We start from the raw sequence: 24,583 nt of genomic DNA, 5'->3' as shown, positions 1-24,583 counted from the left end.
TGAGTTAATGGCCAAGCTAGGACTTGACCCTGGGCTTTTCCACCCTATCAGGATGGAAATACAGTATTTTCTGTGTCTCTTGGTACCTGCCCCTCAAGGGCTTTTCCCTTGAGTCCCTTTCAGAGCCACTAAAAGTTGTTCAAAAGCAGGTATTCCTCAGGACTCCTAATTCTCTTCAGTGTCTTACGTTTGGATAGGGAGGATACCTGTATGGTGCCTGGGTCCCGTCTCCAGAAACGAGTTTGGTAATTCCTGAGTGACATTAGGGCTATTCTCTTTTCCAGTAGCATCCAGGTGATTTGGGTGTACAGGCTGAATCTGTGAGCCCTGGGGTGCCACAGGTCTGGGTCTCAGTTCCAAAGAGCACATAGAAGGTACTCAGTAAATGGAAGCTGTTGGCAACTGCTACTCTTGGTCAGGTGTGTTCTAGAGCACCACTTTGTGTCAGCACCAGCCCAGGACACACCTGTGCATCACCTAGAGGAAGGGAACAGAACGTTAGCAGCAAAACTGCACTTGTGAAAAAGCATGGGCTGTTGCCTTGTCCCGCTCTCTGGGTAGAAGCCTGTGGGTAAGCCTGATGGCTTTAGAGAAGGACTAGGGGAATAAAAGAACCACAGTGTTGATGACAGCAGTCCACAAAACTGTCAGAAGGGGCTAGTTAATTATGGCAAACATTCTGTGAATATTATGTAGCCATTAAAAGAGAACACTGGCACAGAAAAACGTTAGAGAAACATTAAGTGAAAAAAGCCTTCCAGAGAGTATGTAGCATGATTCCACTTGTATTAAAAATCACACACATCGGGATGCTTGGATGGCTCAACAGTTTGGCGTCTGCCTTCAGCTCCGGGCATGATCCCGGGTGCAGGGATCAAGTCCCATATTGGGCTCCCTACAAGGAGCCTGCTTTTCTTTCTGCCTAGGACTCTGCCTCTCTCTCTGTGTCTCAGAATAAATAAAAAATAAAAAAAAATCTTAAAATAGAATAAATAAAATTTATTCTTAAATTTACTTATTCTTAGAATAAATAAAAATCTTAAAAATCACAAATCTGTGCTGATTTCAACAGCACATACACTAAAATAAAATTGGAACGATACAGAGAAAATTACCATGGCCCCTGCTTGAGGATGACACGCAGATTCGTGAAGCGTTCCATATTTTAACTATGAACAATTTCCCATGTGTACCTCTAGGATTTTTCCATCATATCTCAAAGTAAATGCTTTAAGAAAGAAAAAAATTCATACAGATCTTTCTAGAAATACATAAATTCAATTTGGGTCATCTCTGGGAAGGAGGAATGGCAGTAAGCGAATAAAGGGATTCTTAAAATAAATTCTTATTCCTCTGACGTTTTTACCATGAGCCTGTGTTTCTTTGGAATTGGGGAGAGGGTATGAAGTGGCGTACCAAGAACAGATAGGAGTTAAAAGCCTAACCATTGGGAACATCCCCATGTCCTGTCAGCAGCTATCAGCAGCTGTCAGCAGCCGCTTTCCCAAGTCCCATTTTCTGAGGACCGGCTCAAGAATATTAAGAGCAGTAAAAAGAGCAGTTTCCTGAGTTTTTCTGCTTAGGAGAACTATCATTCTTTTCTCAAATCCTGGCCTACATAATACCTGACAGAAGAAAAAGCCCAATTGTAATGTACCATCTCTTGCCTCTTCTGTTATCTCCCCGTAGACAAATGTTTATGGGTCAGCCCAGAGACGAAAAATGAGACCATTTGAAGGCTTCCAGCGCAAAGCCATTGTAATTTGTCCCACTGATGAGGACCTAAAAGATCGAACAATAAAGCGAACCGACGAGGAAGGAAAGGATGTCCCAGATCACGCGGTCCTAGAAATGAAAGGTAGGAGATGAGCCGTTCCCAGGGGGCCGGCACAGCAGGCTCCTCCAGAGAAAAGCTCCTTCCGCAGTCCCTTCCTCCCCAGCTCCTGGCTTATTCCTTTTTTGATCTTGTCCATTCTTCCCTTACTCCTGTTCTGCCCTTCCCTGTCTGGTGCAGCTGTGAATGGAAGAGCTGCTGGCAGTCTTGTAGCACAGTTTTCAGACTAGTTGGGGCTGGGGCAGGATGAGGGAGAAGATGTGTGGGAAAAGACAGAGCCCCGCACTCAATACCACCAGTGGGGTACTGAGCAGGCTTCAGTCTCCTCCTCTGTAGAAATAAGAATGCTGGTTCCACGTGCCTGGCCCACCTCCTGGGGAGGCTGGAAGGAGTGTTTAAATTTGGTGGCACTTAGCCACCTCTTCAGAAGAGAGGAGGGTCTTTGTTAACTCTTGATCATTGTCAGAAAGATTGAGACTCTTCTCACTTTGTTACTTCTCATCCCCTCTGCCATCTCCCTTCTGGCAGGCCAGTGTCCTGGGGGTGTAGGGGACCAGACCTCAGAAGATAATGACCTCTGTTCCCTCTGGGGCCCTGCCTTCTTCCTAGCCAACTTCACATTGCCAGACGTCGGGGACTTCCTGGATGAGGTGCTGTTCATTGAGCTGCAACGGGAAGAAGCAGACAAGCTGGTGAGGCAGTACAATGAGGAAGGTCGCAAGGCTGGGCCACCCCCTGAAAAGCGCTTTGACAACCGTGGAGGTGGTGGCTTCCGTGGCCGAGGCGGTGGTGGAAGCTTCCAGCGCTATGACAACAGAGGCCCACCAGGGGGCAACCGAGGAGGCTTCCAGAACCGAGGGGGTGGTAGCGGTGGAGGAGGCAACTACCGAGGAGGTGAGACATCTCAAACAGGGCTTTCTCCGCTTTTGGCTCCCAGAGCAGGGTTGGGCTTTGTGACTGCTTACTCAGTCAATAGATGAGATTTCTGTAGGACTAGCTATGGGCTGAATTCTGGTGGAGAACGACAGCAAGTCCAATTCTGGACCCTCAGGGGAACTCTCCTGCTATCTTGCTTCCCCTGGGCATTGCTCCTGAAGCCCATACCCCTTTGCAGGTCACTCTAGTGTCATTGGTGAATCTTCCCTTCCATCTGACCATGAGTTTAATTGCCAGTCTTGGGTTCCAGGTCAGGACCTAGTACAAGATCGATGTTAAGACTGTTTTGGGTACCAGGTGTTAAATAGAGAAGTGGGCTGAAAAAGGTAAATTTGCCCAGCTAAATCCAGAGATGGGACCAAGTGGTCCAAAGCCCAGGCTTTCTGTCACTAAGTTTGCTGTCTCTGAAGCAGAGTGTATGATGATCTAAGTAGCATGCCCAACTCTGTTTCAGTGTTATGCTAGATGATTCTGGGGACACAGCCATGACCCAGACAGACACATCAGGCTGTAGTGACAGTCCAGAAGGATTCTGGGCCGAGTGGCAAAGCCCAGGGTTAGTGTGGGCTTGGCTGATACCTGATCCAACCTGGGAGGGAGCTCAGGAAAGGCTTCCCAAAACACCAGTGGCTAAGCTGAGGTCCAGAAACCTGTTGGAGCTGGCAGGGGGAAGGATTCTGGGCCCAGCCACATCTGTTCAACGACTCAGGAGAGACCGGCTGTGTCCTCGGTACTTAGTTTCCCTCTTCCTGACCACCCCTTCCCATTGGTTCAACAGCCATTGAGTTGCTGGGGACACAGTAGAAACCCAAACAGCCCTGGTCCCAAGCTCACAGTCTAGTGGGCAAGACAAGCCTGTCTGCAGATAGCGATGACTGAGTTATTAAGGCTGCATGGCGGTGGGGAGGAGCCCGGGGGTCTGAGGGTTCAGAGCGACCAGACCTCTCCCTGGCTTCTCCGATACAGGCTTCAACCGCAGCGGAGGTGGTGGCTACAACCAGAACCGCTGGGGTAATAACAGCCGGGATAACAACAACTCCAACAACCGAGGCAGCTACAACCGGGCTCCCCAGCAACAGCCACCACCCCAGCAGCCGCCACCGCCGCAGCCGCCACCCCAGCAGCCGCCCCCACCGCCCAGCTACAGCCCTGCTCGGAACCCACCAGGGGCCAGCAGCTACAACAAGAATAGCAACATCCCTGGCTCAAGCGCCAATACCAGCACCCCCACTGTCAGCAGCTACAGCCCTCCACAGGTGAGAGAACATGTGTGTGTGTGTTTGTGTGTGTGTGTGTGTGTGTGTGTGCGCGCGCGCGCGCAAGCCAAAGGAGGTGGACCTGGGGAATGGCCAAGATGGCTCTCTGCTTTTCCCTCCAACCCTGCCCTTCTTCCTGGCAGTGCTTTTGACTGTGACGGACCCTAGACTAGATATTCCTTCCAAACCCAGATAAATTGGGAACCTACCCATTCTCCCAACCCCTTAGGGTTGTGTGCTGTGAGCATTGGTTGCTCCAGCAAGTACATTTCTCGTGGTGGTGTCGCCTCTGCTAAATCCTGGTGGAAGTACTTGATTGGGTTTCCTTTTCCCTAGGTTGGAGGAAGGAGCCAACCCCCTTATCTCCAGCATATGGAGACAGACCCTAAGTTTGGGAGGTCTTGCCCTGGGCCCTGAGAGCTTCACTCTGGAGCAGCTTCTGGCTTGGTTCCAGTTCTCCAAAAGCCGGTGCTTGGGCTCTGGAATGTACAGGCCCCTGTTAACCAGAGCAGTCCATAGCCCTTTCGTGAGTGTCTTTCAGATGCCAGGCCTGAGAACAGCTGACAAGAGACAGATGAATGGCTCCCAGTCCTGGTCTAACCAGAATATTTCCTAGAACAGGATAGGAAGGCACAGATTCAAACCCCAGCCCCACAACATCTTGGTTCTATAACCTTGCACAGTTTAACCTCTGTGGACCTCATTTTTTTCATGAAGGACTAGAGCTGTTAGTAGAACTCATTTTCGAGGTTTGTTGCAAGGGATGGGTGGTATTACAACTTTGTGGGTAAGACTCTGGAACTAGACAGACCAGAGGCTGAGTCCCTGCTCCACCACTTTTTACTGTGTGACTTGAGCTCAGTGATTTCACTTCCCTGAGCTTCGGCTTCTTTCTCTGTAAAATGAAGCTAGTAGAACCTGCCCCACAGAGTTGATGGGGGGATTAGATGGGTTAATGATACCATCTGCACGTAGGAAGCACTTGGGAAATTGCTACTACTTTTCTCAGCAGACCTTCCCAAACAACTACCACCATTTATAGAGTAGCCAGTGGCTTGTACACTCAGGCTTACTGAATACACAAGGCAATCTGAAGGGGTAGTTCTGTTGTAATTATCATTTTACGGGGCGGAGAAGCAGTGGAATTTCAGAAGATGCTTCTGCCTTGCTCCCCCAGGGTCTTAGAGCTGGGAGTAGAGCCCAAAACACAACCCTACCTCCTACCCTGTCTCAGCATGTCACAGAGCTGATCCATTTCCTCAGCCTTCAAATAACCTCCACCAGGGAAGTTCCTTTGTGGCCCACTGCTTATAAAGGTCCTTTCTCCATCCCAGCTGAGCTATTTCACAGAGCCCTGGTTTTCCCCCTATTTTCCAGCCGAGTTACAGCCAGCCACCCTACAACCAGGGAGGTTACAGCCAGGGCTACACAGCTCCACCACCTCCACCTCCACCACCACCTGCCTACAACTATGGGAGCTATGGCGGCTACAACCCGGCTCCCTACACCCCACCACCGCCTCCCACTGCACAGACCTACCCTCAGCCCAGCTATAACCAGTATCAACAGGTAGGTGCCAGACTCGGGAGGGAGTCTGGGACTTGGGGGGCGGGTGCATATAGAGAGACTTCTGGGGGACCCACATGAATGTGTATTCCGTGATTGGAGTCCCTATTTATTCCTGCTGCAAAGATGGGCAGGCCTTGAGCTGGCATTCAACTGATGTAGCCATTTCATTTGGTCAACACTAATGCACTGGCTGCTAATAAATAACTGTATCTGAACCTCTTCTCCCCAGTAAAGCCAGCAAATGGCATAGTAGAGGCCTCCAAATCCTGCTTCAGCACCATGGCCAGTGTCCATTCCCTTGGTTGATGCTAGACCATCATACCTGTTACTGTTTTGAATATGGTATCTACCTACACCTGCAAGGACATTAGGTTGGCAGGCCAGGAGGTCTGGGCTGTAGCCCCTGACTCCCCAACGATGTGGCATTAGGTCAGTCACATGTCATCCCAAGGGACCTTGATTTCTCTGTCAGGGGACCTGTGTGTTGGCTATCGTCAACACGCTCATCTCTGCCCTGGGTGAGAGTGGGGTCAAAGCAGCAGCCATATGTGGATCTGGGTAAGGACAACCTGGTGCTCTTGGTTTCTCTCTCCAGTATGCCCAGCAGTGGAACCAATACTATCAGAACCAGGGCCAGTGGCCACCATACTACGGGAACTACGACTACGGGAGCTACTCCGGGAACACACAGGGAGGCACAAGCACACAGTAGCCAGTGTGCTCTGGAGGCCCCTGCCGGCTTCCTCCACCAGCGCCCACCTCGGCCCCCTCGTCTACCCACCCTGGGTCCTGTGGTGCTGGGGGACGGGTCATCCCAGGGCTGCCTCCTTTCAGCCCACTGCCTCCCCTCTGAGGGGCTTCTTCCCCAACACAGGGCTGGGCATTTTTCTCTGGATTCAAACAGGCAACAATGACCTTTTATTTTCTGTTTGTCCCCTTACCTTCTTCCTCCCCCTCTTCCTCCTCTTCCCTTCCTCATTTTTGACTAAAGACACATACCCCCCTTGGTCATACAGTGAGGCTACAGTGGCTGAGGGGGGGGTCCTTCTGCCCACCTCTCCCAGCCCTGCTCCAGCCCCTCAGCTTCCAGACCCTCATGCAGTTGGTTGTACATTCTTCCAGGAGCTGTTTTACTGTCTACTTTTCAGGATTAAAAAAAAAAAAATCAAAAACTTAAAAAAAAAAAAAACCCACAAGTTTAAAAAGTAAAATGTGGAGGGAGGAAGCAGTGACAGATATTTTTTGGAAATTATGCTTTTTTTTTTTTTTTAATTTTTAGAATATCTGTTTTTACTGTGGCTGTTGATATTTCATCAGGATAACCATTTCTTTGCTGAGTTCAGGTGACTGAGGAAGAGCCACACCCTCAAAACAAAACAAAATACACAAAAAACAAAACCACAGAATCATCTTTAACCTAACTTTTTATACGATGTCTCAGTTTCCCGTAACCTTGCACACGAGCTTCTGTGTTGAGTTGAATTGTAACTGCTTTTTGTATTTGGAGAGAGTGTGACTATTGAACTTGAAACCTTTTATTCCGGGCGTCTTGGTAGTTTCTGGTGGGATTAAGCGGGTGAGAGGGAAGAAGGGGAGGTTGGGGGGGGGGCTCCTTCCCTTCAGAACATGAAATTTCTCCCACCGCCTCCTCTCCAGAGGTCTCCCAGGTGCCAGACCTAAAGGTTTTTCCTACAATGATCCTCTGATTATTTTTACTCCCCCCTTGACCCATATGTTTTAACAGGATTTTAACAAACTGCACTTATTAAGAAATGTGTTTGCTTTGTTTTGTTTTCTTTCAATAAACGACATGGCACCTCCTAGCAGGAAGGAAGCAGGGTTGAAACCCTGAAGTGTTACTGCAGTTGGCCTTTAATTGGGGTGGGACCTTTTCAAGGGGACATTATTTACTCATCCATTAAACACCTACTGAGGGATGCCTGTGCCTGGCCCTGTTTTGGTGCTGGGGATGCCCCCCCTTAAACCTGGGGCTCTCAGTTTAAAATCCACTAGTTCATTTTAAAGTGGTTCCACTTCTGGTCCACTCACAGCCCCAAATCTCTCCTGGAATTTGTGTAAAGAAGGCATGGCAGGTCCCTAGGTAGAGCTGATGGGATGGAGACCAGGGCTGGACTGTTGGGGGTTATCATTGGGTGTGACTGCCCATCTACTTCGGTCCTGGCCTTGGGTGCTGGAGTTAGGACAGGTCCTGCCTGCACTCCTGGATCCAGGCCAGTGGGGATTCCAGGAACTTTTTTTATCCAGCAACTATGTGTTAGGTACTTGCTCTATGCCTCACTCTTTCGACAGTGCTGGGAATATACCATGGTTAGGGCAGTCCTGAGCCCTGCTCTCGCATGTCTCCCAGTCCAGAGGTAACACAGACTTGTCATCAGACGGTGACAGCACCAAGTGGTCAGCTGTGAAAGCCTGAGAGTGGGGAGTGTGGTAAGGGGAGATCTTCCTGGAGAAGGGAACAATTTTTTAAATAGCCAGGGTAGAAAGACTGTGATTGCATCGCTATAGCCCAGTATCCTCCTTCCCCAGCAACTGGAGTCATTTTCTTTATCACTTTGGGATATATGGTGTTCCTGGCCCCTTGTGAGGGACAGTGCTGGGGCACAGGAGTGCCATCTCAGTCCCATCCCTTCCCTTACAGGAAGACCTCAGAGCCTTAGGAAAGCAATGGCTGCAAAAGGAGGAAGGCTGACTAGTTTGGAGGTCAGGGATGAGGCATCTGAATGTGAGGTGGAGCCAAAATTGGTGGCCAGTTAGACTAAAAGGGACTCTAGAGTGCCTCCATCTGCCTGCTCAGGGAGAGCAGGAGGGGAAGGGCCTCAAGTCTATCCAGGAAGTCCCCTTCTTTGCAGGTCCACGTGTTGGGCAACAGCACCCTCTGCTGGCCTCTCTGGGCAATCTCAAGTGGCAGTCCCCACCTATCAGCTGTAACAAATGGGCGTCCAGATTCCTCATCCTGGCAATGCAAATGGGAAGTTTTTCAGCTCCAGTCCACAGGGTCTGGATCAGTGCACCAGCCTCCTCACAGATCTCCCTTACCTCCAAACCCTTACCCTGATGCTTTCCCTGCCCCAACCCCGCCACCTGAAGGATAAAGGAACACAAGCTACTTAGTGTGGCTTAGGAGGCCCTGTGTGCCTGGTCTCCAGTGACCTTTCTGGCTTCACCTTTTGCTACTCCCCCTTTGAACTTCAGACTGCTGGTTTGTTCTTGGGGAGTCACAAATCTCAAGAAAGTTCGTAACCCTCCAGGCAACCCCAAGAGAGCCTGGGCCAGTCAGGGTACTCACCTGTGATGGGTCTATCCACTTTGTTGCTAACACAATTGAATGAGTCAGTACCCATCACCCAGAGCAGATCCAGGACCAGGGTTATCACCCTTCACATCTGCAATTCTTCAGGTCCTGGAACACACTGGGAAGTTCTATCTGATCTCACCACCCATATCGTGCTAGTCCGGGACTGGTTTTGATGACAGAAGTAAGAGACAAAGCTTAGTAGATACTCTTTGAAGTGGTGAAGGAAAAACGGATGGAGTCTAAACCAAAGTACAAATCTTCAAGAGGCTCTGGACTATGGCCATTCAACCATCCATCCCAGAAGTAAGCATGCCAGGCTCTGGAGTCAGCGGTGAGCAGGTTGAACGATGGGTCACATCCTTTTCTGATAGTGCAATTCCGCAGCAGGTCGGATGGGGGCGGGGGGGTTGGGGCAGGGAAAATCCACTGACCCGGGCGCCCTTTAGGTTCCCGGCTGCGGGGGGGGAGGGGCGCCAGGGGGCCACGCATGCGCATTGGAAGGTCCGCCTTCAGCCCGGAACTGTTGTTTGGGACTCCGCCGAGCACCCGGCCCCCGGAGTGTGCTCAGCCGGAAGTGGCCGCCCAGGGCTTGGGCCCGGGATTGGCGTGCAGACCCCACCGCGGCGGCTAATTAGTAGAGAATCAGTATGGAGGCCGTGGCGACCGCGGCGGTGGCGGCGAGGGAACCTGATGAAGGTGAGGTCCTGGCCACGCGGAGGTGGCGGGAGGGTGGGCCTGCGGTGTCACTGGGAAATGATTCCCCGTCGGCGCGCAGGAGGACTCTTTATGGGGGGACGCTTGCGGGTTTACCAGTCCCCCTCGCCACTCTGTCCGGATTAATTCCACTCTCGTCGCGGGCTGCCGCCCTCGCCCCGTCCCCTCCCCCGAAACTCTCCCCTTCAGAGTTCCAGGCCAGCCCTTTCCATGTGCCAGGCTAGCCCGACTCCTCACCAGGTATCAGGTCAACCCACACCTGGCCCCTGCCCCCCGGCCAGTCAGCCGTGGCTCTCAGTTACCCCCTCCCTGCGTCGCACTGCCCCTTGCCTTGCTCCAGGCGGGCCTTCCTCTTGTCCCACGCAGACTCCGCTGATGCCACACGTACAGCTCCTCCGCTTCGTTCTCATTCCCCCGAAGTCCACAGTGCCGTCTGCGTTCTTAGGTCCCTAATCCGTTTCTGTGCTCCCTCCATCTCTCTCCTTTGCATTTTCATCTTATCTCCCCTGATGCTTTCCCATCAGTATCTAAAACGCCTTCCTTCTGCTCATCTTAAAATTTCATGCCTGGGACCCTTGGGTTTCTCAATGGTTGAGCGTCTGCCTTCTGCTCAGGTCATGACCCCGGGGTCCTGGGATCGAGTCCCTCATGGGGGGCGGGGGGGGGGTACTCCTCGCAGGGAGCCCGCTTCTCCCTCTGCCTGTGTCTCTACCTCTCTCTGTGTGTCTCTCATGAATGAATAAATAAAGTCTTAAAAAAATTCCACCCCCCTGTTTCAGATTCATCCCAGGTGGTGGGAGATGTAGTTGAGAGGTTGGCTGAAACATCACTGGCCAAGAATTGGTCATTGTTGAAGCTGGATGATGGGTATATGGGTATATTGTATTCTCTACATTTGTGCATGTTGGAAATTTCCCATTAAAAAAAATTTTTTTTGCTTAACCTAAAAAAAATCTATCGCTGGATTCCATGGGCCTTAATTAATTTTTTTTTTTTTTAACTTTATTTATGATAGTCACAGAGAGAGAGAGAGAGAGGCAGAGACACAGGCAGAGGGAGAAGCAGGCTCCATGCACCGGGAGCCCGACGTGGGATTCGATCCCGGGTCTCCAGGATCGCGCCCTGGGCCAAAGGCAGGCGCCAAACCGCTGCGCCACCCAGGGATCCCCCATGGGCCTTAAGATACCATGTATCTTCTCCAGAGTCCTCCACACCTGCCTCCATTTCTTCACCTCCCACTGACTTGCAGTCCGGATTCTGCATCCACAAACTGCTCTGATCAGGGTCACCAATGACCCCACCCCCCTCGGTGTAGTTAAAAGGAGTCACCCCAGTCAGGTTTTCTCTTATTAGACCACTTGGAGAATTCAGTGCCATCGACCCCTCCATCCTTCTTGAAAGCTGTCCTTTGGTTGGTTGGTTTCCTTCTTTCTGAGATTTATTTATTTATTTGAGGGGGAGGGCAGAGGGAGAGAATCTTCAAGCAGCCTCCCCACCAAGTGAGGAGCCTGAAGCCCAACTCCACGCTCTGTCTCATGACCCATGAGATCACGACCTGAGCCAAAACCAAGAGTTGGACACTCAACCAACTGAGCCACCCAGGGTCCCCCTTTGGTTTCTGTGACACCACTTTTTGCCTTTCCTTCTCTCTCAACTCCTCCCACTCATCCTCTCACAGTTTCCTATGGCTGCTGCAGCAGAGGACCACAAACTGGGGTCATCTTAAAACAGAAATGCATTTTCTCACAGTTTTGAAGGCCAGAGGTCTGAAATTGGTACCATGAGACTGAAATCAAGGTGTTAGCAGGACCGTGGAGGGCTCCCTCAGAGGCCCTTCTAGCTTCTGGTGGCTCCTGGCATTCTTGGCATGTGGCCACATCACTCTGATCTCTGCTTCTGTCCATCTCCACGTGGCCTTCTCTTCTCTGTATGTCCAGTCTCCCTTGGACTCTCTTATGGACCCTCCTCATGACATGTAGGGCCCACCTGGACAAGATAATCTCCCTGTCCCAGGATCCTTTAACTTCATCACATCTGTAGAAACCCATTTTTTGGCCATAAACAGTCACACAGGCTCCAGAAATTAAAGCGTGGCTGTCTTTCCAGGGCCCATTTTGTAGCCTTCCATGGCCTTCTTTGTGGGCGTGGCTTCTCCCCATCCAGTCAGGCTCTTTCCTAGCCTACTCTTCTCCCATCCTCACACACTCCCCTTGCCCTCCCCAAGAGCTCTCATTTCCTTTGGCTTTGGTTCTTGACTTGGTTCTGCTGACTCCATGGCTCTGTCCCCAGCCCTATACTTTTCTTCTGAGAAGTCTCTAGCCCCACACACCAGCAGTCTCTTAGATGTCTCCCCTTGGAAGTACCCTGGGCCCATGTCCCAGCCTGGCCTCAGCATCTCTGCTTCCCCCGCCCCAAATCTGCTCCTCATCCATTACTGTCTCAGGGACATTTTGATTAGTTCCCAGACCAGAGCCCCAGACCTGAACTGGTTGCACCCCTCGCCTCCCAGCCCTTCAGCGCCATGGCTTGTCTACTCAGCTTCCTGAGCATCTTTCTAACCACCAACCGCCTCATGTGCCCTCCTCCACGGCCCCTGCCCTGGTTCAGCTTAGTTTTCTCTGGTCCCAATGATTAAAACCCTCTCTGAAACCCACTGCACTTGTAACCCTTGCCCCCTCCCTCTTCCCTGTCCCAGCCAAACTGCCCAAAAGAGTTGCCTGTACTTTCTGTCTTCTCTTATTTTCTGCTTGCTCAGCCTCGCTCCAGTTCCTACACATTTTGAGAAGCAGCTCTCAACAAGGTTTGCCTAGCGCCCAGTTTGCCTGTTACCAGTACCTGTTTTGTCTTTGACCTTCCTGTCTTCCCCATCATACTGCCTGTTCCCTGAGGGCAGGAGTTGGGCTGGCTCATTCCCATGGATCTTCAGCATGGTCCAGTTCAGGGCCTCACAAGATTTGGAGTTGCTGAAAAGTGGCTAGATGAATGTGTGAATGAGTAGGAGAGAGCGAGGGAGTGAGTGAACAATTTAGTGGATGTGTTAGTGAACAAGTGAAAAGGCAAGGAATTGAGTAAGTCAATGAATGAGGTGGTGAGGGACCAACTTAACACACCAAACACACTCCTACCTCAGGACCTTTGCACTGGCTGTTCCCTTTCTGTGGAACTGTCTTCCCCAAAAAATGTCGTGGCTCAGTCCCTCAATACCTCAGGTTTCTACTGTCACTTTTTGGCAAGGTCTTCTCAGACTGCCCCATTTAAAATTGCCGCCTGGTGTGGCTCAGTCAGTTAAGCGTTTGACTCTTGGTTTAGTTTCAGGTCATAGGATCGAGCCCCACGTTGGCTTGTGCTCAGCACAGAGTCTGTTTCAGATTCTTTCTCCCTTTTTCTTCCCCTCCCCACCTCCCTCTTCCCTCTTTCAAATAAATTAAATTGCAGCCTGCCCACCACTGACCCCATTCCCTCCTCCTTCCCTCCTCATTTTTTTTTTAAAAGGAAAGGCTTTATTTAATTTAATTTTTTTTAAGATTTTATTTATTTATTCATGAGAGATACAGAAAGAGAGGCAGAGACATAGGTAGAGGGAGAAGCAGGCTCCCCTCAAGGAGCCTGATGCAGGACTCGATCCCGGACCTCAGGATCATACCCCAAGCCAAAGGCAGACATTCAGCCCCTGAGCCATCCAGGTGTCCCTCTTCATTTTTCTACATAGTTCTTAGAACCGTACAACAGACTGTATGTTTGCTAACACATCATACGTTTTCAATAATTCTATTTTTCATTGTCCATGTCCCCTATTAAAATGTCAACTTTGTGCTTCCTACGGTATCTTTAGAACCTAGAACAGTGCCCAGGAGATAGTAGGTACTCAGTAAATGTAAAATGAGTTCTTTCTACCCACTCCACCTCTCCCGCATTCCCATCCCAGGACTAATAAATCTCCCCTCTCTCCATAGACTGTACACAGGCCAGTACTGGGCACTGGGGAGAACTGAGCTGGACACCTGTCCCACCCAGACCCCAGAACAAGTTGGAAGCAGCAGAGAGAGCACCAGGGGCCCCGGATGATGGCTCCCCTGGGGCTGAGAATCCGGCGGTGAGTGCCATGCTGCGTGCTGTGGCTGCCAGCCGCCTGCCTGTGTGTAGCCAGCAGCAGGGCGAGCCTGACCTGACTGAGCGGGAGAAGGTGGCCATCCTGGGCCAGCTATACCACGAGAAGCCACTGGTGTTCCTGGAGCGCTTCCGCACAGGCCTCCGAGAGGAGCATCTGGCCTGCTTTGGCCACTTGCGCGGTGACCATCGTGCAGACTTCTACTGTGCCGAGGTGGCCCGGCAGGGCAGTGCCCGACCCCGCACCCTGCGCACCCGCCTGCGTAACCGACGCTACGCTGCCCTGCGTGAGCTCATCCAAGGTGTGGGGACAGGTGGGCTGGGTGGGTAGGGATACTGAGGCAGAGGAAGTAAGAAACAGGATGCAAGGACAGAGACATGGGCAGAGGTCCTGGGAGGTAAGTTTTGAGACACAGACACAGGGAGGTTGAAACAGAAACATGAAGTGATGAGGCAAGATAGGTAGAGACAGGAACCCAGGGAGGAGAATGGGACAAGCAGTGAGAAGGGCCAGAATTTAGTAGATGACATCAGTGGATCACAGACACAGAACCCAGCACTATGATGGCTGGTTATCTCTCAGGGAAACACGATTCCCTACCTCACACCATACACAGAGGTGCTGAGGAAACCCAGGACAGTATGTCTGTGACTCTGGGGACACAGAGGCCCTCCAAAACAAAGCACACATGTGAAGGCCATGAAGGAAAACACCCATACCTTTTTGACCACAGCAGAATTACAAGCATCTTTCTGAACAAGGACACCAGAACTGAAGTTGAAAGATGAGAGCACACAAAGCAGAGAGTGAGTGAAGATTCTGGTTAGGGAAAAGACACAGGCCCTAGAGCAAGGGAGGTGGAGAAGATAGGACTCCGTGACAGGCAGAGAGTGAAGAAAGATGGGAGGGAGGAGGATCGAATGAATGGGGTAAGGGGGTGACAGACACAGAACCCAGGAGGGACAGGAGGCAGAAGGGCAGAAACAGACTGAGGGAGAGAGGCTGACAGCCAGGGAAATGGAGGGAGAGAAACACTATGGTGGGAAACACCAGAAACAGATGGATGAGGGGGACGGTTAGAACAGGGATGGCCACAGACCCCAGCGCTGCAGAGGCCAGGATTCTGGGCAGATTCTTGCCCTGGGCCCTGAAAACGGGGCTGAGACCTGTGGGTAGGAGGGACTGGGCAGATTTAACTGTTTTCTGAGGGTCAGAGCCACCCTACAGGAACAGGCAGCCAGGGGAGACTCAGAGATCCTGGGTTTGAGGGTGGTGGGGAAGCCAAGCCCACCTGAGGGAGGACTACTGAGAAGAACACTCTGGGAGAGAGGTGAGATCTGGGGTCTAGAAGACCACCAGGGATGCCCACATCTGGCATGTCCAGCTTGTGCACAGACGGCCACACATAGTCTACATCCTGGCTCCTGTGTGCAGGCCACTTGGCTGTGGCATCCTACACGCCGACTCCCAAACACGCCCAGTCAGGCATTCAGGAGGCTGTGTATACCTGTGTGACCATGGACACCAATGGGCAGGGATGTATGAACCCTGCCCAGGCATAGCTGTGCACAGGCCCCAGGCCACCGGTGCTCGGGGGCCAGAATGTACATAGCTGACCATGCACGCGTGAGTACATGTGCTGATACAGGGCTGATTGCGCACACGTGCTCAGATGCATGTGCGAGTACTCCAGTCACGTGACCTCAGTCCCCTGCACATTTCCCTACGTGTCTGAATGTACACACATACGCTTGCACTTGTGCGCTCATGGCTCCCTACAAGCATGATCACGGACATGTGTCTGCTCAGACATGCTCATCCTGCACCCAGGCCCCAGCTTCACGCATAGACCCCTGACCCCATACCCACCCTGTCCCTGTGCAGGCGGCGAGTACTTCAGTGACGAGCAGATGCGGTTCCGGGCCCCATTGCTATACGAGCAGTACATCGGGCAGTACCTAACCCAGGAGGAGCTTAGTGCCCGCACCCCAACCCACCAGCCGCCCAAGCCCGGCGCCCTCGGCACACCTGCCTGCCCGCTCTCCGACCTGCTGCTCCAGTCCTACCAGGAGCGGGAGCTGCAGCAGCGGCTGCTCCAGCAGCAGGAGGAGGAGGAGGCCTGCCTGGAGGAGGAGGAAGAGGAGGACGACAGTGATGAGGAAGGTGAGGGACAGTACCAGGGAGCCTCCCAGGCTGGGCCTCTGACCTGCAGGAGCAGACCTCACGTCCCTCTCCTCCCTGCATGGCCTGAGTGCCCAGACTATTCCCAATCTTTCCAGCATCTCTGTTCCCCACTCCCCAAAGGCACCCAGCAATCGCTCACCTCTAGGCCATTGTTCATGCTGTTCCCTCTGCCGGGAATGCCTTCCCTTTACCACACTCCAGGTAGCAGGTCGTGACCCTGTTCTGCAGCCTCCAGAGCACTGTACTGTCATTGTGTCTGGCATGGACCCCAGGAGGGCCGGGCTGGGGCTGTCTTGGTCACCACTGTATTCCTAGTGCCACCAGCACAGAGGAGGTGGCTCCCAGGGTCTGAGTGTTCAGCACCTCCCCTAGTGGCCTGCTCACATCACCCCCACTGTGGGTGTCCACCCCTACAGACCAGAGCCCCAGCAAAGACTCAGAAGCCTGGGTGCCTGACTCAGAAGAACGGCTGATTCTGCGGGAAGAGTTCACCAGCCGGATGCACCAGCGCTTCCTGGACGGCAAGGACGGGGACTTTGACTACAGGTGACTGGGGCCCCACTCCCCTTCCCCCAGCCTGGCACCCCACAGCCCTTACTCTGCTCAGATGGCATGAGGGTTTCACATCAACCAGAGATTGGTGGGTGTCCTTGGTTGAGCTTTGTCCATCTCTGAGTCTCCGTCCCCTCACCTGATGAAGGGACTAAGCAGGGCTGACGAACAGCTCAAACTGGATAAAACATTGAAATATTTCCATTCAGGTGAGTGGTGGTGGCCTTGTAGGATGCCACCACCCCAGGCCTCTCCAGGTGTCTCCCAGGCACCCCAGCTTCTTCCTCAGACTTCCCTGTGCTCAGGAAATAACCCCTGGCAGTCAGTGCCTGGCACAGGGGGTACTTTGGGGGCTGCCCCCACAGTGCTGCTCGTTGACATCCCCATTGTAACCCCATGGCAAGACACACAGCCACTGCTTTGGAAAGGATTCTTGCCATCAGTGAAAAGGACACAGGAGCAAAGTATCCAAGATAAATGGTTTTGACAACTGAGGCAGTCTCGCCTTGTGGGTGTGCCAGCCAAGGGCCGGCTTCAGACCCAGCCCCAGCAACACACGAACAAGTGGAGCCTCACCAAGTGGAGCCTCACCAGCTGAGTGGGGGGCGCCATTGCCACGGCCCCCAGGAGTATCGCGAGCCTGATCTAGGGCTACCCCCACCCCACCACCCAGCTCTAGAGGCAAGGCTGGTTGATCCACTGCCAGCTGTGGTAGAGCCTCTGGGCCTGAGTTCCCACACAAAGCGGGGCACAGAGTTCCTGGGCCGTGGGGAGCCCTCAGAGAGCCAGGTGCCCATGAGGAAACTGGGTATGACGTAAGGGAGAGGAGTGAGTGGTGAGCAAAGCCCGTCCCCTCGGAAGGGCCACTGCTGGGCAGCAGGGCCAGTGGGTCCCTCATCTGCATTCAGCTGCTGTGTGCTGAGTACCTGCCGTTTCCAGACTCCCGGGCTAAAGCAGTGAACAAAACCGACAAAAGGGTTCCCTGCCCTGAAGAGAGTCCCACTCTAGTGAGGAAGCAAAAGAAGTATTTAGCATCTAGTACTGATGGGCCCGTAAAGAAAATGAAGGCAGGGTCCAGGGGCGGGGGGTTGGGAGTAGTGACGAAGTGGCCAGGGAAGGCTCTCCAAGCAGGTGACGCTTCAGCACAGACTTACATGATGTGAGGGGTAAGCAACATAAATATCTGGGATGAGAATGTTCCTGCAGGGAGAACAGCAGGTGCAAGGGCCCTGAGGTAACTCGGAGGAACAGCAAGGTGGCTCAGGTGGCTGGAGCAATCCACAAGGGGTGAGGTAGGTGGTCTCATCAGAGTTTGCGGGACCAGATTAGACAGCTTTCTGCACCCAGGCAAGTGTGGTGGAAGTCATGGAAGGGTTTGGTGTCGAGCCAAGGGTCCTCGACAATTCAGGATCACTGGTCACCTTAGGGTAGACATTTCTCAGCACTGTTGGCCTATTGGGCCAGATGATTCTTCATGTGGAGCATCGTCCTGTGCACAGTAGGGTGCTGAGTGGCTTCCCTGTTGTCGAGTCCCCACATGCCAGTAGGAGCCCCCTAGCTGTGACAACCAAAGTGTCTCCAGTTATCCCCAAACGTCCCCAGAGGGGAGAATCTTCCTGATTGAGAACCACTTGGGAGTGTGAGTCCTGTCACCACATCTTCCAGCTTTTTGAGAGAAACCAGAAGTTTTTTGTTTGTTTTTAAGATTTTATTCATTTATTCATGAGAGACACAGAGAGAGAAAGAGACAGAGACACAGGCAGAGGGAGAAGCAGGCTCCCGCAGGGAGCCCGATGTGGGACTCGATCCGGGGACTCCAGGATCACACCCTGGGCCAAAGGCAGACGCTTAACCCCCAAGCCACCCAGGCGTCCCAGAAACCAGAAGTTTTTATGTAAAATCTCTGCTTTGGAAAATGTTGCCTTTTGTTTGAAGCTCTGAGAGACTCTGTGCCACCCCTCCAGGGGTCAGCTCCCATTTACAGCTGCCAGCATATGGCCTTTGACCTTGGGGCCCACAGAGCCAGCCCCTGACAGCCCCCTCCCTCTGCAGCACTGTGGACGACAACCCCGACTTTGACAACCTGGACATCGTGGCACGGGATGAGGAGGAGAGGTACTTCGATGAGGAGGAGCCTGAGGACGCACCCAGCCCAGAGCTGGACGGGGACTGATGGCCTGGCCACCTGCCCCACCCACGACTCCCTCTAGGGCACAGCCTCGCTGGCTCTGGTGCCATCCCAGCCGACTCCCTGCCCCTCTGTGTGTGGGGTTCCCTGCTTCTCCCCCCCCCCCCCCCGCCCTCCAACGCCCACTCCGCCTGTGTCTCACTATCTCTCTGGCTCACTCGCTTTTTCTCCCTGCTTTTCTCTTGCTTTCTGCATCCCTTCCTCCGTCTGCACCTGTCTTTCCTCTCTGCCTTTCTCTGTCCCCTTCTCTGTGCCTCTCTTCCCACGACAGGGCCCAGGCCGAACATCCTCCCCTTGAGCGAGGCCAGTGGGCCTCTCGTAGCTGTAGGCCATGTGAGGCCAGGTGGATGGAAGTGCCCAGTGCAGGGTCCGGGTCTGCCCCCAGCCTCTCCTCCGAGCCTGTTTCTCCGCCTCTGCACTGCGGCTCTTGCCTCCTTGCCTCTGTTCCATCCTGTCTCCTTCAGCCTCGCTCTCCGGGGCTCTGGCTCTTCCTGCCTGTACGCTCCCATCTCTCGCACTCCACGCCGCCTCTGGCCCTCTGTCTGCCTCTCAGCCTTTCTGTCTCTGGTTTCCATGTGGTCCCTCCAGAGCCCTGACTGCGGAGGAAGGTGTCTACCAGCAGTAACCTCTCCGCCAGGACCCCGGCTTGGGAGGAGGATGCAGGGGCATCACTGGGGCCACGAGCCTGCCAGCTTGGGTATGGCGGGAAGGGGCAGGGGGCTCTCCCCTGTCAGCCCCACACCCCCGTCTGCTGGCCACAATGTTCCCTTCCTTCATTTCCTCCGCCTCCTTCTCCCTCTCCTGTTTACACTCCCTGAATACGCACAGGCTGTTATCATGGGTCCTGAGTCATCCCACACACAGCCTGCCCCAGCATCCCTGCCCCCAGCTGGCCACAGGGCCCGCCCCACAGAGCCCCCTGCCGCCCCGGGCTAATGGGAGCCAGATGGCCTCCCAGTGACTCAGCCACTGGCCTGTGGGAACCCAGGCGTCCCGCCTTCCCATGCCCCCACACCCGGCTCCTGCTACCCCAGCAGACACACATGGAGACAGGGTCAGCATCTTGCGTGGGGGTGGGCGGCAGAGGCCACAGGTCAGAGAGGCGGGGCCTGGGGACCCTTTGCTCCTGGAAGCCAGAATGGTGGCACCTCACCATAGCCAAGCCCACAGGACCCTCAAGACCACTTCAGGCAGGCAGCCCAGCGTAAGGGGAAGACCCCGAGGCCTCCTGGGGCCACAGCTCTTGACCCTTGGGCGTCAGCTCTGCCCTCTGGGTCAAGCAGGACTAGAGCCAGACACAGAAAGTGAGAGCTGGCCTAGAGGCCAAGGGACATTCACATGGAGAGACTTAAGTATGGAAGCATCCAGTGACTGAACAGCCCTGTCCTTTGCCGGGCCCGGCGCCACACTGAGTCCTCCAAGCAGCCCTGTGAACCGGGGACTCACCTCCATTTCATAGGTGAGTCAGGGGAGGCCAGAAGGGAGATGTCACTTGGTGAAGGCCGCCTGGCCAGTGGAGATGGAACACTGGGTCTAGGACCTCACAGGTGCTGGAGACCATTGTCGTAGGCTGCGTGTCAGGAAGACCAACGAGGAGCTGGCTGTCAGGATACCAGCGCTAAGCTTCACCCCCTCCCCACGCGCTTGGCACCGCCCCGCAAGGGCTCGGAACCGTCTGGATGGCGTGTAAGTCAGCACCTGGGCCGGAACCATCACGGCGCTCCTGCGCCCCATGTGCCGCCGCGTCGCTGCCCCGGCTCCCAGAGAAGCGCAGCATCCTCCGCCGGCCCGGCTTGCCCCTGGGTATGTGTGTGCCCGCAGCCCGCAGCCCGGGAGAGTTTGCTAACACAGGAGCAGCCCTCCGTGATGTGTGCGGGTTTCGTCCGTCTGTCATTTGGTCATTAAGGCTGTTTGTGATATACTTTGCCGGACGTAGATTCGTTACATAATAAAGTGATGAGAGACAACAGCAGCTGAGTCAGAATTAGGGTTAGTCAGATGGCGGAGACGGGGAGCGTTGGCCGCTTAGACAGAGGTGGGGCCAGTGGAGAGGGCCTGTGGGAGACACACCCCCGACACAGCCCGCTGCGACCTGGAGGTGCCCCGGGGGGCGCCTGGCCCTCCGCCCCCAGCCCTGGGTCGGGGTGGACGGAGAGGCTGAGTCAGGGAGGGAGAGCCCCTCCGTGGGCATCCGGCCCCCACCCCGTCTCCTGTGTGTCCTGGCTGGCCCTGCCGGCCGCCACCCGCACCCCTGTCTGACCCCCCTGCATCTCCTGCCTTCTCATCCTGTCCCTCCCACCGCTGCCCCCCTCCCCTCCCTCCTCTCAGCCCCTTGGGCCTCCCCGGCTGCTCTGATCTCCCATCATTTCCCACCTCCCCTCTAGCCCTCTACTCTCCACGCCCCTCCCCGTCAGTCCTGCCCAAGAAGTCTGCCACCCTTCTGGCTTCCCTCCCGTTCAGCCCTCCACACGCGTCTCTGCACCTCGCAGACCATGCCTGTGCCTTCTTACCAGAGGCTCCACCCCCTTTTCTCCCTTTCCCTGGGGTCCCTGGCCTGCCCCCTCACCCCTGGCGGCTAGTCCCTCTTCTCGGTCTCCCAGACCCTGGGAAGCCCAGTGAGGATGTTCAGGTCAGAGGGTCACTGGTGGCCCCTGGGAGCCCAGGATGAGGGGTCGCCGCCACACCCCCATCCAGAAAGGGGGCGGGAAGGGGCAGTGAGGCTGTGGCCTGTCTGGCCAGAAGGAAGTGTCTGCGCTGTGGCCTGGTCACCCCCGCCCCCAGGACCTGCTGGGCTGCCGCCGCCCCCAGGCTGGGGCCGAGTAAACACAGCCGCCGGCAGCTGGGATATTTATACCAAGGTCCGGGCGCGGGTCCAGTGCCCACCACAGCCCCTGCCCTGCCCGCCTGCCACAGCCAGCCCCGAGCCAGCGTGGCACCAGCCGGCAAGGGGACACACCGCAGACGCAGCCTCCACTCAGCACAGAGGCCACTGGGCGTGTCGCTCGGGATGCCAACGGCTTCCCTGGGGACACACCATGCGCCCCCCCCCCCCCCGCCTTGCTCCGGCCCTGGAAACACCAGCACAAAACACAGACCTGCAGGACACAGTGCCACCCCCCTGAAAACTCAAAACACCTTGAAGATCACATGATGCAAAATAGAGACCCACACTAGAGCTCACACACCGAAGTCACCAGCCCACATGTGGGGAGACAAAATGCAAACACCATCTGCTCCTAGAGCTGAGGATACCAGTCCCTGAATGGACAGATGGACACACACACACACACACACACACACGAGGAATATGACAGCAAGCATGCTGGAGACACACCCCACAGACGCAACGTGCTCCGAATACCAGGGATGCACACACTGATCCCGAACATCACCCAGAAACAAGCCGCCCACAGCACGCAGACGCTGCGAACTGCCGCACACAAGCACTGGAAAGCCAGCTCCCACAGCAAACTCCTGGAAACACCTTTCTCGCAGACGTGTAAACATGCACAGAAAACATCCGCATTTCAAGTCAAACTTCCCGCAGAATGCACGAATTTACGCCCCGAGAACAACAGCAAAAGTGCTGAGAAAAAACTCACACAGCCCACCCCAGGGAGACGACCCACTCCTGCACACAGACTTGCTGAGACACACAGTGTCATGTCACAGAGCCCAGAGAGAACACCAGCTTCTAGACCGAAACACAAAACTCGGACCCACGGAGGGGACACGTGCTGGGGACACACTCTGACAGTACCTGCCCACACTCAGCACAGCTGGAGGGCATCTCAGGGTGGTTAGAAACCCCCATGCTAGACACAAAACTCGGAGCACAAAGCTTGCACACACACACACACACACACACACACACACACACACAGGGGTCCTGAACGTGTTTAAATATATATTAGAAACACAAGATACCAATCAGGTTTGGAGGAAGGGGCTTTAAAAAAAAAAAAAAAAGGAAGGGAGGAAGGGGCTTTCTCTCATCCCCCTCCCCCACCCTTGCTCCCCCCACTCCCTCCAGATGACCTAGCTCCCAGGCCTCTAGGGGAGGGGGCAGGAAGGCCTGAGCTGGCCTCCCCGCCCGCTTCCTGCCCCCGTGGGGGCCGGACGGGAAGCTGGGGCTCCGGCCGGAACCCAGGCTCCCCCCACGACTTCCCTCCCCTCCAGGGCTGCCCGCAGAAGTGGGGGAGGGGAGTGGGGCGCCCCGAACCCCCGGTCCCGCCCCACCACTTGGCTAGGGGCCAGGACTCCCTCGTCCCAACGGCCCCCAGCGCCCCTGCGGCCGGAGGTGCCGGGTAGCAGGGCAGGGGCCGCCTGCAGGCAGTCCAGGAAGGTGCTGAGCCCGCAAGTTTCCCTTCCTGGGCGGCCTCCCCGCCAACTCAGCCCGGCCGGCAGGTGGGCGGGGTGTGTCACGAGGGCGTGGCAAGGGCTCAGGCGACCGCGGGGCGTGCCACCCCCAGTGTGCGGCCAGGACTTGTCCTCGGGCCCAGGCACGGGCGTGCGAGGGCCACGACCCTGGGGGTGTGTCTGGGTGTGTAGGACTGCTCCGTCTGGGACCCGGGGTGTGACAGTGTGTCTGGGTATGACGGGCCAGCTGCTGTCTGCCGGGCCTTGTGGGACTCCCCCGGCCTGAGTGTGTGGGGCCAAGAGATGTCAGACTGAGTGGGCATGACGGGCCTGCAGTCTGTGTGACCCTGACGTGTGTCTCTATGTGTGGTGTGTGTCTGGGTGGGACTGGGCTGTGTCAGGTTGTGTGCGCGTGCACTGTGCCTGTTTGTGAGCCTGACCCCATGGAGGATGTTTGTGTAACTGCTGGTCGGTCCGGCAGGAGTCTCTGTTCCATTTCCTGATGGGGCTCCGATGCTGGGAGGTGCATGTCTGTGCGTGGCACTGCCTCTAAATCCGTATCCGGTGTGCAGTGGTCGTGACTGTGACCCTGCAGAATGCATTTGTGCGGCTGTGTTCTGCTGTGTGCCAGGGAGGCTTCAGACTGGGCTGTGCACATGTAGTGGGTGGCATGCATGGGCTGTGTCCACCAGGTGTCAGGAGTTTTTGTGTATCCCCTGTGGCTCAGAGAGGTGAAGGTGTCTGGGGAGACTGTGGGACACTGTCCATATAACAACCTGTCAAGAGTGTGAACACGTGTGTAGCTGTGCCGCATTTTCACAGGGCTCCAGTGGCTACGGTCTGTGTCACCACGTGCTTGCAAGTGTCTCCACACAGGAGGCTGGTGAAAATGGTAGCATGTCCTTACACAGTGACCCCCACCCAGGGTGATCCCTGGGCCAGGAGCAGAACAGGACCAGGCCCTGGGGAAGGGCAGGAGACAGTGGGGGGAACCAAAACCTGGGACACAGAGGGGAAGCTGCAGAGGCAGAGAAAGAGGAAGGAGGAGAGAATTCATGGGCAAGCCCCAACAGATGGGAAGAGACAGGGCAGCAGATGGAGGGCCACCCTGGCTCAGGGCACTGGCATTTCCCACTTGGACAAATGGTCACCCTGCAGCCCCCTTGCCCTCATTCATTCGAGGGACCCTCTGAACCCCGAAGTCAAATCACACTCCTCTTCTGTTCCAAACCTGATGTGGCGCCCATCTCCCTTGAAGTACAAGTTCTCACAGGCCCCCAGAGGCCTGATGTGGACCGGGAAGCAGTCCCAGTGCAGGGGTTGCAGGCCTAGATCCTCAACTCAAGCTGTTTCGGTTTGAAACCTACCTCTGCCACGTGCCAGCTGTGTGACCTTAAAAGTAGCAAACCTCTCTGTGCCTCAGTATCCCCATCTGTAAAGTGGGCAGCAAAGAGTCTCTGTAGCAAGAGCTGGCAATTTTTTTCTGTAAAGGGCTAGATAATAACTAATTGTGACTGCATACAGTTTCTACTCAGCCCTAAGTGATATACAAAGGAATGGGCATGGC

The 24,583-nt window shown here is 54.8% G+C and overlaps 2 protein-coding genes and 1 non-coding gene across 6 annotated transcripts in view; all 3 read left to right on the top strand.

The window, feature by feature from the left end:
- Nucleotides 1–7,133, top strand: part of HNRNPUL1 (heterogeneous nuclear ribonucleoprotein U like 1) — a 35,414-nt gene extending 28,281 nt beyond the window's left edge. For all 4 annotated transcript variants that reach the window (XM_055309880.1, XM_055309877.1, XM_055309879.1 and 1 more), the window contains exons 11-15: nt 1,690–1,858; nt 2,444–2,728; nt 3,737–4,026; nt 5,404–5,595; nt 6,191–7,133. In XM_055309880.1, the coding sequence (XP_055165855.1) occupies nt 1,690–1,858; nt 2,444–2,728; nt 3,737–4,026; nt 5,404–5,595; nt 6,191–6,307 (1,053 nt within the window). In that variant the 3' untranslated portion in view covers nt 6,308–7,133. The remainder of the gene's footprint in view (nt 1–1,689; nt 1,859–2,443; nt 2,729–3,736; nt 4,027–5,403; nt 5,596–6,190) is intronic.
- LOC129501151 (U6 spliceosomal RNA) lies at nt 1,061–1,168 on the top strand. Its single transcript, XR_008662691.1, has one exon. It is a non-coding gene; the product is annotated as a U6 spliceosomal RNA (small nuclear RNA).
- Nucleotides 7,134–9,434: 2,301 nt separating the features above from the next.
- On the top strand, nt 9,435–20,626 carry CCDC97 (coiled-coil domain containing 97). The gene is made up of 5 exons (XM_055309876.1): nt 9,435–9,607; nt 13,579–14,034; nt 15,618–15,896; nt 16,334–16,463; nt 18,522–20,626. The coding sequence occupies exons 1-5, from the start codon at nt 9,559–9,561 to the stop codon at nt 18,640–18,642; spliced, it is 1,035 nt and encodes a 344-aa protein (XP_055165851.1). The 5' UTR covers nt 9,435–9,558; the 3' UTR covers nt 18,643–20,626.
- The last annotated feature ends 3,957 nt before the right edge of the window (nt 20,627–24,583 follow it).

Source organism: Nyctereutes procyonoides, unplaced genomic scaffold, assembly GCF_905146905.1.
Source record: "Nyctereutes procyonoides isolate TBG_1078 unplaced genomic scaffold, NYPRO_anot_genome, whole genome shotgun sequence".
Classification (NCBI taxonomy): domain Eukaryota; kingdom Metazoa; phylum Chordata; class Mammalia; order Carnivora; family Canidae; genus Nyctereutes; species Nyctereutes procyonoides.
This window is presented reverse-complemented; position numbering and strand designations above follow the sequence as displayed.